Here is a 14,816-nt window from a genome sequence, read left to right on the forward strand (position 1 = left end):
ACCTGCAGCTTTACTGAGCACACAACAGCCAACCTCAGGCAAAGCATATCATGAATGCCAAAATAGGCAAACAAAATTACGTGTGTTTAAAAAATTAAAAATGCTCAACTGATCTTAGGGCAGGCAGCTGAAAACATATACAGTACAACCCCGGTAACACGAATTCGGATAACTGGAACTCCCCCGCTAACTCAAACCAAGTCCCATTTTCCTTGGATTTGACCCCACTTTTCAGTCATTTTAACTCGGTTAACTCAAACTTGGATAACTCAAATTCCCCGCTAACTCAAACTAAATTTTGTTTCCCTTGATAAAAACTTACCCCAAGAACTCAAATTCTGGTTCATGTAACTCACTAGGGATGTCATCCCATTAGCTTTTCTTGTCATTTAATCGATAAAAACACTCAAAACTGACACTACAGTAATTTGATTTTAATTAGTGCAACCAACTGTTCACATATTTGACAGTCATTTCCCGATGTTATGAGTCACACCGGATGCGGTACCCTTAGCTGTCACTGTATACTGAAGTGCTGAAAAAATCAGTAAACTATCAATTATTAACCTGGCATGTTGGATATACAATTGACCCCGGTAACTCGAACCCTTGCTAACTCTAACTGTTTTTCATTTCCCTTCAGAGTTCAAGTTACCGGGGTTCTACTGTAGTAATTCCAGTCTGTTCAAGAAATTGTCCACCTTATGACTGTTGTTACATAACATCTTTCTTTTTTTTAGTGAAGATATTATGTGAGAACAACATTTTGTACTTCTTGTTCCAAAACAAAACAAAAAAATTGAACTTTCATAAAAATTTATCACAGAGTGCATGTGTGTAAGTTTGTACAGCAATACCACTTAAGTAAGGCAGTTACTTGGCCCAGGAGTTCGTTAATAAGAGTTTCATTTAAATGACATTGACTTGGCTATATTGAAGAAGCTTTGTCAAATAATTATATATTGAAAATATGTAAATATAATTGGAATTGAGTGTCAGAGTTCTACAGTAGCAGAAACATTCTAGAGAAAGATTTTAGAAAACGGAACAAATCAGTAATAGAATATGCCCAGCTCAAGTTATGGTGCATCTTTATTTCACCAGAAGCTAGTAATGAAATTGGGAAGTTGAAACAAAAATTTCCAAATCATCTCCAATGAGTTTATTTTAGGAATGATTTTCATAGGATATTAGGTATGAAGTCTGAACTATCAGCAAATAGTTTGAAATAGTTATTGTTTTCAAGCTGTGCTTGAGTAGTTTTGCTATTAATTTGTTTAAAGGGATGAAAAATCCTGATTAAATTTGATATTAAACAAGTTGAAATTGTGTATGAAGAGTCAAAACTATTTTTAAACTGTCTTGGTTGGCACTTTTTTACAGCAATGTCTGTCTGAAAGGTTTATTTTATTTTTTGGTAAAACAAAATATAGACTTCAAACTTTTGATACTCGCGACTATAATATGCTGGCAATGCATACACTATGTATTATCATTTGTTGTAAAAAATTAACATTTTTTTGCTAAATTTTTGTGGGAAAGATTTTAAATCTCTTGAAGCAAGCTATTTACCTGTTGCATTTGCTGCTGGTATGGCTATTGAAAGTATTGAGCTTTGTTGCTTCCGAATTGTTGTATTATTCCAGAAAATATCTTCACCCCTCTCGTGGAGGGTTTTTCGGTTTGACACCTCCCCCCTCTCCATTTCTCTGGAAATTCCAGTTTCTGTTCATACTTTGCTTTTAAAAATTTGACTTTCGAGTCCTTCCTCCCCCTTGGAATTTCCATTGACCAACCTGTGGGTGGTTGTGGATATTTTCTGGAACCACACAATTATGTCATAAAATTCTTTCAACTCTGTAAGGGTGCCAAGGGACATGTTAAACAAATGCTGTCAATTTTCGGAGCGAGAAAAGTTGAAAATCACATACGGCTCAATCACTAGCTGCATTTGAATAGTCTCTTTGTGTCTTACAACAGTTTTATAGACAGGCTAGAAAGTTAGGGCTAAAATTATTGTAATAAATACTCGATAAATACTTAATCGCTTAACTTACGAAGTGGCTCTAAGCGGGGTGAGGGTTGGTATGTTGTAACTTTAAGAGAGGTCAAATTCAGCCTAATTCTTAATTGTATTCGTAATTCTCCATTGTTGAATTTCTGCTTGGTAATGGTCATGTTTACATAATTCCACTGTGTAGCGCTTTTATATTTTTGTGAAACTGCGTGAGGGACAATATTTATTCAAATTAGAATCTTTGAATGTTCGAACATTGTGTGGTTTTGGGAACAAAAAGAACATTGGTTACTTCAATAAAAAACGTCCTAGTTTGTATGAATATCATTGTGTTTGTGTTTTCTCTGCGAGTAGTAAAACTCCGCAGCCCATTTGCACCACCCGATGTAGTCCAGATGATAGATGGTTAGACAACTTTATTTAAAAGTAAAGACCACTAATTTGTTATGGTTGGTCTTCAGTTGAGTATCGTAATATCAAAACCATGTGGCTTGATAAAATGGGCTGTTTGGTACCTAGAAACGTGGCTAGAACTCTTTCAAGTAGTGCACTTTTGTCCCGTCTCTTTTAGTTCGGTGGAAGAACTGAACTGTTCTATATGAATGCCACATTCTCTCTTGTACAAACACAAGGAATGTTTGTACACTGCGCGTAAAGCAAACGCAGTCAGTCATCACTCGCTAGCTGACTAGTTTGCGTTGCACAGTTGCACGACTGGAACTATATACGCAAAGCCGTATTTTTTGACTGGAATAATTGCGCCATCTCTAACAGGTTGCCCGTAAAACGGGGGTTAGTGTTTGCCTAGTGAGAGGAATGAAATAGAAAATGGAAGACAGTAGGTTTTAGCCATTGTTAAATAGATTGCAACTCCCTTGGCACGTGTCTAGAGATTAAAACTCGTGTTTGGTATATATCACGAGTCAATGAAACCGCTACAATATGTATTTAAATTCGAAAGGTAATACCAATAGCCATTACTTACATTCCTTCAAGTAAAGATGTCAGCTTTCTTTCGTTCCTTCTCTTCTTGTAAGCTGTTTCTTTGTTGTCGACGAAAGGCAAAGTGTTTCACAAACAGCTATCCTCGAGACAAAGTCAAAGCAAACTTTCGCCCGCCAAAAAACGCATGCTGCCACGTGCGACGATAAGTGATTTGATTGGCTACTTTCCCGGAAGAAGCCATTTTTACTTGATTATTTCTACATAATTTTCTTTTCACTTGGTATGGAAAAAACATCTTTTATTCTCATTGTTTGCCACCGATAGTACTATAAAACGTATTTTCCTGCGATTGACCTTGAAATTAGCAGGAAAATATGCTCTTATCTTTCTTCGATGTTTGGTTTAGAAATGTGCACTGGTAAACACTGGTACGTTTGTGAGGTGCCAGGGCTTTCTCGGGTGTTCTGCGCAGCACGTAGCTTGGAGCGAGCCACACCAAGTAGTGTGTTTATGGTTTTGAGGGCGACCAAACTCAGTGGGATTTAGTGGTGAATCAATATCTCTCTGGAAACTGGGAGCTGAAAAGTAAAAAACGTAAACTAGAAACTTCAAAACTACAGTGGAACACTGTTAATACGGTCACCAACAGGCCATGAATATTTGGCCGTATTAACGGGGTAGGGTCAAACTTCATGACTGGTCTAAATTGAGTTATGTCTTAAAAGGTATATCACAATTGCACTTCTAAAGAACTTTTCTTTAATAAGCGTCGGAATTATCGGAATGCAGATATATTTTTAAAAAAATGGAACTTCAATCAGTATACACTATTAACAACGGAGAGATGGACATAACTGGTTTGAATGGCCATATAAATGGGGTAAAATTATATAGGATAAAATGGGATGGCCGCATTAACGGAGTTTTATTATAGGAAAATTAGATTTTCTGAGAAGTCCTTCGTCTTGTTTATTTAGTACCCGCCGGACGAAGGACTTTTCCTGCTTCATTGCCGCCAATTTTAGCGACCCAAAAACGGGTCGCTGTGCTTCAACCAATCAGAGGTCCCCTGGATATCCCTTGGTGACCGACTTGTCAAACTATGCGCAACGAAACGTGACTTGCGGTTAATCTTTCGCGACTTCGTCGGCCTAACATATTCTACCCTGAAATTCATGAGATCGTCTTGTGGCAAGTCTATAGGAAAATGTATTGGCGTTTTATTGGAACATTAAAAGGTGGCCGTAATAACGAGGTGACCGTATTTAAAACGAAGGGACTGTAAGGCGGGGTTCCACTGTATATTACAGTAAGAGAATATTCACCAATGGTTAGGAGAAAAAAATCAATCAAAAATAATTTTCGAAAGATTACTTTATTAGTTTATCACCAACGTAAATTTCTCTAATTCCAAAGCTTTTGGATTTATAATACCTCCGTCGGCCACATGCTTTTTTCTTCCAGTTTGATTGGTTCATTGGATTGTCTGCGTCCTTGGCCTTGGATTTCGTTTACAACAAAGCCTGGTTCCCAGGGTCTCTCATCTTCCCGCCCTACTGGAGCGAGAGGAGAGGCCCTGGGAACGAGGTTCTTTTCAGCATTCAGCTAAAACCGCTCTAATTTGATATATTACATATGTACACTGTTAAAACTGGCATCCTATAAGCTCACACTTTTAGCTCATGCAACCATCCTTTGAACAGCATGGTTCAGAACTTTTATCTTCTTCGCAGCTTCCAGCCTTCTGTTCCTGAAGTCCCGCAGAAGGTTGGAAATTGGTCAGTCGAGGACCGATGATGTCCGGACTTTCCAACGAGTTGATCGTAGTTAGTGTAGTAAGAGAAGAAACGGAGCGGATGTACTGTGGGCGAAGATTTCCAATGGACCTCGGTTCAGTGTGTGGTTGATGTGGCTGGTTCTTCTCAGGGCGAAAGAATATGATGTACAGCTTGGGTCCGAAGAGACAGATCAGCGCCATTGAGCAGCATAATATCACGAGAAAACAGGTCAAAATGGTCCTGTAGAATCCCTTGGTACCCAGTGAGGTAGGGACGAAAACTGCTCCGCTTATGCACATAGTGACCATACTGAAGGTGATGAACTTAGCTTCGTTGTAGTTCTCGGGAACTTTACGCACTAAGAACGCCTGGTAAGTGCAGAGCAGGATAAGTGCAGCGTTGAACGTGGCCCAGATCGTGATGCCCACTATTGACTCTGCCACACACTCTAACGTGACTTCGTTTCGCCCGTGCGTGACTCTCGCGGCCTTCCGGGGAGAGATTATGATCCAGATCGCCGCGGTAGAATTCTCCATCATGGCGTAGAGAAACACAAATACCAGCTGCCATTTGTTGCTGAGGAAGTACGTCTTTCCAGTGCGCATGGTTTTCACGCTGAAAATTCGTGCGATGCGATTGGTTTTCGTTAAGAGCGAGCCAATCACCATAGCAATGCCGGTGCTCATTAAAAACGGTTGTATATTGCAGAACAGAGACGTCGGTTGCAGAATGAAGGTGATTGGAAGGGTGTAACACCAAGCAAGACCAGACAGCAGAATGTAGGAGATTTCCCGGCTTGCCGCCTTTACAACTGGCGTCTTTCTCTGTTTAAACATCGTTACAAATGTTATAAAAACAGCACAGATGCCAACACCACAAGCGGTTGCTACCGCAATGCCAGCGCGGGTGCTGTAAACTTCAGTCACGGGGCTGACGTCACAAGAAGACTTTTCATGATTGGCTATTGATCCATCCGGGCAACTCACGCATGCTGTCGCTCCTGATTGGTTGGTCACACTGTTGCCATGACAATGAACACAGTTCCAACAGCACTCTGGGAAGTGTTTCTTGGGCTCCTTCCAAAACCCTGGTCCACAGGTAGGACTACACCTCGCAAAGGAATGTAAGCTGCCAAAAAGGTGTCGATCATACTCGTACATTGGCAAATATTTCAACCCGCCTCCCAAAGACCAGTTTCCAAAAACTTGAAAATGATATCCACCGCTGCGATTGTTCACAAAAATAATGTTGTAGGAAGCGGCCTCCGAGCTTCCACTTTCGTCAAATGATACACGGTGCCCTGTAGGAGACACGAAGGACGCGTTCTTGATGTAACCATACACGTCTCTTTGCACGGTTTTGGAGACATCAACGAAACAAGCCTTGTTGGAACACCGATACATGTCATGCAAACCATATGCGACGGCTTACACTGCGTCAATGGCCGTGGTGGTGTATGCTGAATATTCTGTCGGCTCACTCAAGTTCAATAGCTTCTCAATGTACCCCTGATACGCCCTTAGCCAAGGATTTCGCAGCAAGCGTTCTACAGTGATGTTCTGAAAATAAGCTTTAAACGGCTCATAAACTTTGCATTTTGGCTCTACGTTGATAAAGTATTTCAATATTTCTTGGTTGTTGCGCAGAACCGAGTAAGAACGGGCAAATGCGTCGGAACCAATCCAGATGTATCCAGTCATGTTTACCTCGCGCGCAACGTTTATGAAATAATCCGCATCGTTGAGCTCAGCAAAGAGCACAATTACCTTTGCTTCGGGATGTTCGCGAATTTTCGAGAAAATTTCGCGCACTTTTGCTTTCGGAGTCCTCACGGTGAAGACCTCGTCCACTGCGATACAAATGCGAGAGTGCTCTCGACTGTTCGCGGCGTACTTAAATGACTCGATTCCCGAACGTCCGTACTCCGTGTCGGAGGCCACGGTCGAGACGAAATTCCAATCAAACTCACGGATGATGTCCACCATCACTTGTGCCTGTCTTGTGTCCGACGGAACAGTACGCAGAAAGTTCTTGAAGCGCGAACGGTCGCTTAAAAGCCTACTGGTGGACGCGTAGCTTACAACCGGGACATGAAATAGCCCCGCTAGATTTGCAACTGCGATCGTGATCCCGCTGTAGGCGGCTCCGATGATGGCGACTCCTTTATTCCTTGTGTTTTCCATCGTAAAAGCGGAACCATTTTTCATCAATCCGCAGGCTTGAATACGTTCTAAATCTTCCGCGTGCGTGTAAGCCGCGCGGATGAATCCAAACTGAAGAGATTCTCTTATCGTGTGATCAACACTGTTACAAGTATCTTTGATGTCGACGCCCAGTGTGACACCTGGTAGCAAAGTTTTGTTTTTGTTGATTTGGTCGACGGCGTAAAGAATCGCTTCGGCGTGCTGCAGTCCTCGGAAGTTGAAGGGGCCGCCGCAATGATGAGAAAACTTCCCGCGGGAGTTTTGCGCGGGATCATCTTCTCTTGTACCCGGGGGATAGTGAACCGGCGCTAGGCCATCCAACATCACATTCCCTGGTGAGTAAATCCGTGGAGAGCGCTTTATCAGTGTGTCTCCTTCGACTAGGAGAGCACTTATGCCGAGAAGTGCTACACAACGTACAGCGAACATCGTTCCTTAAAAATATCGAACAGCTGCGAAACTGAAGAAAAAGTGATCTCGACTCCGCTATTGATTGCTTCCACAACCGTGATTATTTATCTGAGCACCGATAAAGTCCTTTTTTCTTGCTTCAGTTGTGTCCTGTTTTCCACTATCAATTCGCCGCACCTTTTCGCTTTGTACATTGTTGTTGTTGTTTTGTTAGAATCTGCGACACAGCGATTAAAAGGCCTCTCCGGGAACAGTCCTTCCTTCGTACTACAAAACCATAAACAAACATATAAATGAAGTGCCCGTTACAATACTTTTCCCTTGGAAGAGATTCAAAGGCCTGTGGCCTATTTCAAACAGAGAAAATTACCTTAAAGGATTCGCACAGATCAGCTCATTAAATGTGTCCTATTACTGCGTTGCCGCAGAATATATACGCACAATAGGACAAATAACTGGAATAATAAGATGTGTGTAAATAAAACCGAATGGTTTGACATTTCAAACAGCGCAAGGCTTTTAAGTGCTGTAATAGAGAAGTCTTCTGTATGATTTTTCTTACCTGCGGAATATTTCCGTGCGATTTTTAAAAGAATCAACTCAGTAAGGTTTCAACTGGCTCTGGTCCGGCCGGGTGATAGGTACCTTTTCTAAACCCACCAACGTAACTGAAAGGATAAAAAAAAACTCCGCTTTTCGGAAATTACAAGCTTGATTCAGCTGACACCTTCACATCAATTGGTTTGACTAAGACTAATTTACATCTTCGATTTAAAATAAAAGCTTGACAGCAGTGCAAAGAGAGAGTTTTCTAGCAGGTGTCGGGCAATTATAAAACCTTTGAAAACCCACAATTCTTCAAACTTCGACACCTACGTTAGCCTGCGAGCGGAGATAACAAAAAGAGCCACGGACAAAACCGTTTTTTATTACTAATCAGTAAGTTAAAGGGTAAAATAAGTCCCAGGAAGGCCTAAGTATAAATTAAATTCTGCCCTTTAATTGCATCGTTTGTTTGCGCTTTTGATAGCATTTCAAACTTTCTTGGATTTCACCCGCTTAGTTGTAAACCTCTTAAATTTAATCCAATACTCTTTATCTTCTTCTGTTTCGGAGCACTTACCATTCAAGAAATTAAAGTTTTGCCCTACGTCAATAAAAGCAAATTTGACATTAGTGGCAAACGAGGTTCACTTCCACAGTAATAACTTGTCGCTTCTCGGCTAAATTATGTCCTGCAATGACAACTAAATTAAAAAGACGTTTTACTGTTTGTTCTAATTCACTTGCAATCAGTCGATAATGAATTTTTTTGTTCGGGTGGAGATTAAAATGCAAAAGTTTATAATAAAATATTTAGTGTACATTCGCCCAATTTCTAGTCTCGTCGTAGACTACGATTATCGAACGAGTAGTCCCTCTTTCCCTTAGTCCGTCGACGTTGACCGTAAATATATCGCTAGGAAAAAATGGCCGCGTGAAATCCTGGGGGCGAGACGCGCGCGTGTTTCCAATGCCCAGGAGTTCGCGCAGCAATTTTGTTCTTTTTTTATTTCGCGTCACGCACGACGGACTAATCGAAAGAGGGACTACTCGTAGTCTAGTCTCTTCGTAAATTGACTGTTTACATGTTAGATACCAGTCTCCCAAGCCCATCACGAAGAGTCTTTAAAAATACAAATGGGTACCAGTTACGTTCCCTTTGGAAACACAAATTTCTGAAACAATTATGTTAGCCAAGAATCCTAGAAAATTATCTTCTTCTAAATTTGCAACTCGGACATCGATTAGACTGTTCACGGACTGTTTTCCCAGAGACCACCGATAATTGATTACTTGGCTGATTACTAAAATGACTGCAGCTTCGGCTAATCCAGGGTGGTGGTGCCGGGGGTGGGGGGGGGGGGGGACTCCCATATAATAGTGACGGGTGTGCTCGTTGGAAAGAACCCCTTTTAAGATTTAAGATCTTAGTACCTTTAAAATCTCATAAATATTCTTGTTCTTCGACCATTTAAATCTTAGAAGGAAAAAAAACAAACAGTTAAAGAAAGGCTATCGATCAGTGACTTAAAATCCTGTTTCTTTATTAATTTCTACCCGAAGTATCAACTACCGGAAGTATCAATTTTGTTATTAATTTTTAGCTTGTCACCAGTGCCTCGCTTTATTTTTAAATTTATCATCTTTTGCTATAGTTGTAACCGTCACTTCAGGAGATGTATTTTGTAACATACGAAACGCCAAGTCATTTAATACAGTTAAGTTTTTTAGACCGTGCGTTTTCTATTTGTAATGTCTGTAACCGCTGTTTGTTTTCTTTCCTACTAAGATCTCGTTTTGCGGGCGTGGTCCCAATTCATTTTCACCCCTGAGAAGTAACAATTCTGAAACAACACATCAGCTGACAGTATGAAAAAATTTTGACAGCGATAAGACGATCCATCGAGTATCTTCTACTTGTTAAGATTTTTGAAAGCATTGTCAGAAATCTGTATCCTATTTATTTGGCTAATTTCAGTGCAATTGACCAGGACGTTAACAAGGCGGCAGTTGTTTAAGCTCTCGTCATCTCTCCTGTACTGACTGTAGCGATTGTTCTTTAATGAAATATGAAAGAGACAAATAAAACACAGTTGAGCGACAAATAGTTCCTGTTTCTGATTTTCCGGCTCAATACCCTAAAGGGTACCGTCATAACTTAAGCGGTGGTCATTTTCGATTGTAACTACCTAAGAGGTCCCACGACATGAATTTAAACCCCTAAAAGATACGAGCACCACTGTCATTTTAATGTGGGAGGCCCTCAGGGCTTTCTGATTGCAATCCCTTTGTATCTACTGGTGAAACTGTAAGTCACAGCGTCGTCATTTTCCAGGAGTGATAGTCACTCTGTAACTCATGTTGAGAAAACTTCCTCCGAGTCCCCTAATTCTATTTCTTCGCCGGCGGAGAAATTTGAAAACGCAGCTTTATTTCTACGGTTAGCCCTACCGTCCACACTAATCTGTCACGAAAACGGAGCTTTTCGAAAACGCTCTTAATTAAAACCGGAGGAATTTGATGACGCCGATTTTGAGTTTAGTATGGACGAAAAACACTTTGAAAACGGAGATTTTCGAAAACGACGAAGTCACGATGATTTCACGTGATTTCCCTGCACAATTTTTTTTAAACACAAATCCAAAATGACCGGTGATTGTTGCGTTTTAAATTTCTCCGGCATAGTGTGGACGGAAAACATTTGATGCGTTTTCAGTGTGAAAACGCCGTTTCGAAATTTCTCCGACGTAGCGTGGACGGAGCCTAAAGTAAACACTTAGCTAGAAGTAGGTAAGCCGTTTTTTGACACCCGTGTTCAAATAATTTTAGTTCTTGCTTTGAATTGCAAATTCATTCTCACCGTGTAAATTTTTATTAACGTTTATCCACGAACGGTTACGCAAAAACAGACTCTGCAGAATGTTAAGCTCCTCACTGACTTTAAAAACAAAACACAGTTCAGATTTTGCTGGCGATCCGGCTGGTTATTAAACAGCTATATTTGTTCATATTCTTTCACGAGCATATCGAGAAGCCTAATTAAACCATTAGCCACTCCAGAAAATTGTAAACACTTGAGAAGTGTAGAAAACATTGGCCTCAGGCTGTTTTCTAAAGAAAATGATCTGATCTTCTTTTTACAGTAATTTTTTTCAAAAATTACTGTCATGTTTTATGACAGTACAATACATGGTGTAAGCTCCTTAACTTGTTAAATAGTTTAGTTAACGTTTCCTTCTACCTTTACATTATCTTAATATAGCAAACAATTTTTTCTACGCACCTGTTTCCCACTCTAAGGTCGTAAACATTTCGCTTTAAAAAATGAAAATTTTCAAATGCGTAAAAGTAAAACCAGTATTTAAGTTCAGTGACTTTGAACAGTAATGTTTGCCTATGGATGATGTTCGCGGTTAGATACGTGTTTTAAACCACGTCCCTCGAGGCATGGTTTCAGCACTGAATCGCGTAAATTAGCATATAATTAACGTAGTAATTACTAGCTAGAACATAAACAGCAAACATTTTATCTACTATAGGTTGACCCAGACTGTGAGCTAATTGTTACCTAAGTCATGTCTCTGAGCAAAATAAATAAATAAATAAATAAAAGAACAGCGTCTCATATGGTCAAATGCTGTAAACGGGCCTTTCACTTAACAATGGTAAATGAATTAAATTTAGCAGTAGAAATGAATAATTATGTTTCTTCACGCAATTTCTTTTGTTCTTTCCTCTTCTCTAAAGCTCTCCCAACATCACGCAATCCGCCTCCTCGCCGGAGCTTTCCTCCTCAGAGAGGCTTTCGTTTAGCTGGTTCTTTTTGGTGTAACAGTGGTAGCAGACAATGCGTAATATCAAATGAACAACAAACCAAGTCAAAGCGTGAAACGCAAACACGATCCCCAAAAACTCTACATTGCTTGGAGAATTTTTCCACGGGTTGGGTCCAAAAAGGACAAACCCTGCTTGGAAAAACCAGCTTCCCTGCAAGCTCGTTAAATAAGCTCGCAAAAAACCCACGAAGTGAAAAAATTGGTCGGAAATTACAGCTAAGAAAAAGACAGCAGCGGTGACAAACACTAAAATGTAAAGGAAGGTGTGTAAGCGCACGTTGAGTTCATCTCGCCCGTGAAGATGAAAGCAAAACAAAAACCCTTCGAAGCAAAATGCCAACGAGATGACCAAATAGTCGAATTTTGGCGGCAGCGGAAACAAGTCAAACCACATCACAAGATCGAAAACGCCGCTAAGGCCAAAAAAACCGTACATAACTGCATGGGTGTAGTTATCCAAGTGTTGGGCGATAAGTTCTCCATCCTCATCATGCAAGGTAGCTGCACGGGAAGCGGGGAGTTCGGCTAAGACGCCCAGCATCGCAAACACAACTTTTACAATGGGTTCCACGGGTATTGTGGAAAGCCTGGCGCCGGGACACGAATACCACACAGGTTGGACAGCTGCTCTTGATCCGCGAGAGCGACCTCGAGAGCGATTGCAATAATTTCTGTGACCGGCTTTTTGCAGAGTTTCGCCGATAAACCACCATACAGAGATTACCATGAACATCGAGCCAGGAAGAAGATGCCCTTTTAACGAACCCATGTCACAACTCAGTGTTTGTGCAGAGTCAGACGGTTAAACTTTGAATTGCTACTCAACCTGTTAACACCGACAAGTATATGATGTCCAACAGGTACATATAAGCAAACACACATGCAAATTGGCATGTTCGTGGAGAGATTTAAATGGATAGTTGAACATCTTGACGACAAACAATACTTTTGTCTAGTTAGCATACACTTAGCACTAAAAAAAACGTATCTTCGTCGCCTAAACGTCGACTTGAAACGGAGATAATGGCTTGGTTCGTGCAAAAACCAACGCATAATGGTTTACACCGTTTGAATCGAACTCCAAGTGTTAAAAACTGACTCTAGTGTACTTTAAAAGAAATGGAGAACATTTTTCGTGAGTTTCCCCCTACCATGGTGACACCTCGAGAGGCCAACGGTGTTTCAACCCGAATGTTGACACAGCTCTTATCAGGTTTTCCCAAATTGTAGAACTCTATAGTAAAGCTAACGAGAAAATGTACTTTTGTTTTTTTGTTTTTGTTTTTTTAAAAAAAAGACCGCTACGAGGAAATAATGGGATTTATTTATAAATTTCGCCACTCACTCATTTATTCTTTAAAATATACAATATGTTTGCCTGCGCGCAAGGAGTTCAAGTTCTGTTTTAGTTAGTGCGACTTTTCAATAGCGGCGCATTCTTCTAGGGTGTTTTCTCCCCTCGCCCCTCCTGCCCCCTGACGATGGGACAGTGCAATTTAGACGATAACGAATCAATTCCCACCAATGGTAAAGTTGGAATTAAAGAACGAAATTGGCAACAGAACTGAAGACAGAGTATAGAAAGGAACAGGGCTGGTAACACCATGATTGGAAATTAGTGATAAACTGGTTAATTATCGAGAAAATGAAAGGGACCTGAAAGACCCACGAGAATCTCGCTGACCTCGCTGCGCGTATAGCTCAAATTCAATTTTCACCCTTAAGCCGTACCTTTTTGACGATGTCACGTTTTCCTTGTTTTTGTTTTTTTTTGTTTTTTTTTGTTTTTTTTTTCCATTCACACAAAAACTAAGCCTCATCGCACGATTCATCATGGCGAATTTAGTAAATATGCGAAGTTTCATTAGCATCCGTTGCAAACTCATGAAAATATAAGACCTTAAACTTGCCAATTTTTACAAAGAAATGAATGACAAGGGACAGGGTTGTCCAAGGAAACCATACCTGTGACGTTGTTTGGATATCTGATCGTAATTAGCATACATTTTTACGATTACGACACCGCTGCTGTCTTTCTCTCAGTTTTCTCTTTAGTGTTAGTTTCGATTGAGAAGATATACCAAACACGAAAGACCGTGTATGACCACGTTTCTAAACAAACCAAACATCTCGAAGTTCGTCACGGAAAAATACTCCACTACGGGGTCGTTCTTTCAACCTTTGCCTCGGTGTTTTGAATTCGCTCAAGCACGGTCACTTGTGCTTGATATATTACTCCCAAAACCTTGACTCTTAACCTCTTAAAAGCTGCGACAATCAACCCCGCACCCCTTTTATGAGGGACGGCCATCAGGAATTGATGAGCCTAACAGTAGCTTACAGTGTAGCCCTGAACTTCAAACTTGGTGCCAGGTGTTAGTAACATGACCCAACCAATGATTGAAAATACAAGATATTTATCCGATGACTGCTCAAATCTTTATTTCAGTAGTAAATTTGCATTTTAAAACAGGTGCAGGGTCTTTTGATGAGAATTTAAAGCCGAAAATAAGAAATTGACAATACGAATTTAAATAAATACCAAGTAATATATACCATGCAGAAAATAACGTTCTTTTTCTCCGCGCTCTGGCAAAGGACCTATTTACCAATGTCACCCACTAGAATCTCGCTGTGGGTAAATATAGTGGGTATAGATTCAATTTTCACGCTTAAGCGCTACCTTTTTGACGATGTCACGCTTATCCGCAAAAAATAAGTCTCACCGTACGATTTATCCAGCAGAATGAAGTAAATAAGCGAAGTTTCATTAGAATCCGTTGCAAAGTCATGAAAATGTGGGACCCTAAACTTGCCAGTTTTTACAAAGAAATGAATGACAAGGGGCAGGGTTGTCCAAGGAAACCATTCCTGCGATGTTGTTTGGATATCTGATCGTAATTAGCATACAATTTTACGATTATATTTTGTTAGTTTCTCTCTTTATTGTTAATTTAGAATGAGAAGATATATCAAACACGAAAGAACGTTTACGTAACGTTTCACCCGCTTTCGAGGCTAGGTCACTAGGTTAAGGAACCTGTTTGTTTCAAAATTATGGCAAATGAAAACAGCCAGCTGA

The 14,816-nt window shown here is 40.4% G+C and overlaps 2 protein-coding genes and 1 pseudogene across 5 annotated transcripts in view; 1 reads left to right on the plus strand and 2 right to left on the minus strand.

Moving 5' to 3' along the window:
• LOC145464190 (uncharacterized) overlaps positions 1-2,339 on the plus strand; it is a 15,176-nt gene extending 12,837 nt beyond the window's left edge. For all 3 annotated transcript variants that reach the window (XM_081447997.1, XM_081447998.1, XM_081447999.1), the window contains exon 6: positions 1-2,339. This exon is cut by the window's left edge and continues 1,033 nt beyond it. The gene's annotated coding sequence lies outside the window, so the exon portion shown is untranslated.
• Positions 2,340-2,439: 100 nt separating this feature from the next.
• Positions 2,440-8,455, minus strand: LOC145464188 (metabotropic glutamate receptor 2-like; annotated as a pseudogene). The gene is made up of 2 exons (XR_014041404.1): positions 7,918-8,455; positions 2,440-7,622 (listed from the first exon to the last, which is right to left on the minus strand). The product of XR_014041404.1 is annotated as a metabotropic glutamate receptor 2-like (transcript).
• Positions 8,456-9,267: 812 nt separating this feature from the next.
• Positions 9,268-13,483, minus strand: LOC145463254 (transmembrane protein 45B-like). The gene has a single exon (XM_081446991.1). The coding sequence runs from the start codon at positions 12,501-12,503 to the stop codon at positions 11,640-11,642; it is 864 nt and encodes a 287-aa protein (XP_081303117.1). The 5' UTR covers positions 12,504-13,483; the 3' UTR covers positions 9,268-11,639.
• Between the last annotated feature and the right edge of the window lie 1,333 nt (positions 13,484-14,816).

The sequence above is a fragment of the Orbicella franksi genome, chromosome 12 (genome assembly GCF_964199315.1).
Source record: "Orbicella franksi chromosome 12, jaOrbFran1.1, whole genome shotgun sequence".
In the NCBI taxonomy this organism is placed as follows: domain Eukaryota; kingdom Metazoa; phylum Cnidaria; class Anthozoa; order Scleractinia; family Merulinidae; genus Orbicella; species Orbicella franksi.

Bases quoted from the DNA above. Each gene is read 5' to 3' on its own strand.
- LOC145463254 (XM_081446991.1), bottom strand. From the start codon at position 12,503: ATGGGTTCGTTAAAAGGGCATCTTCTTCCTGGCTCGATGTTCATGGTA.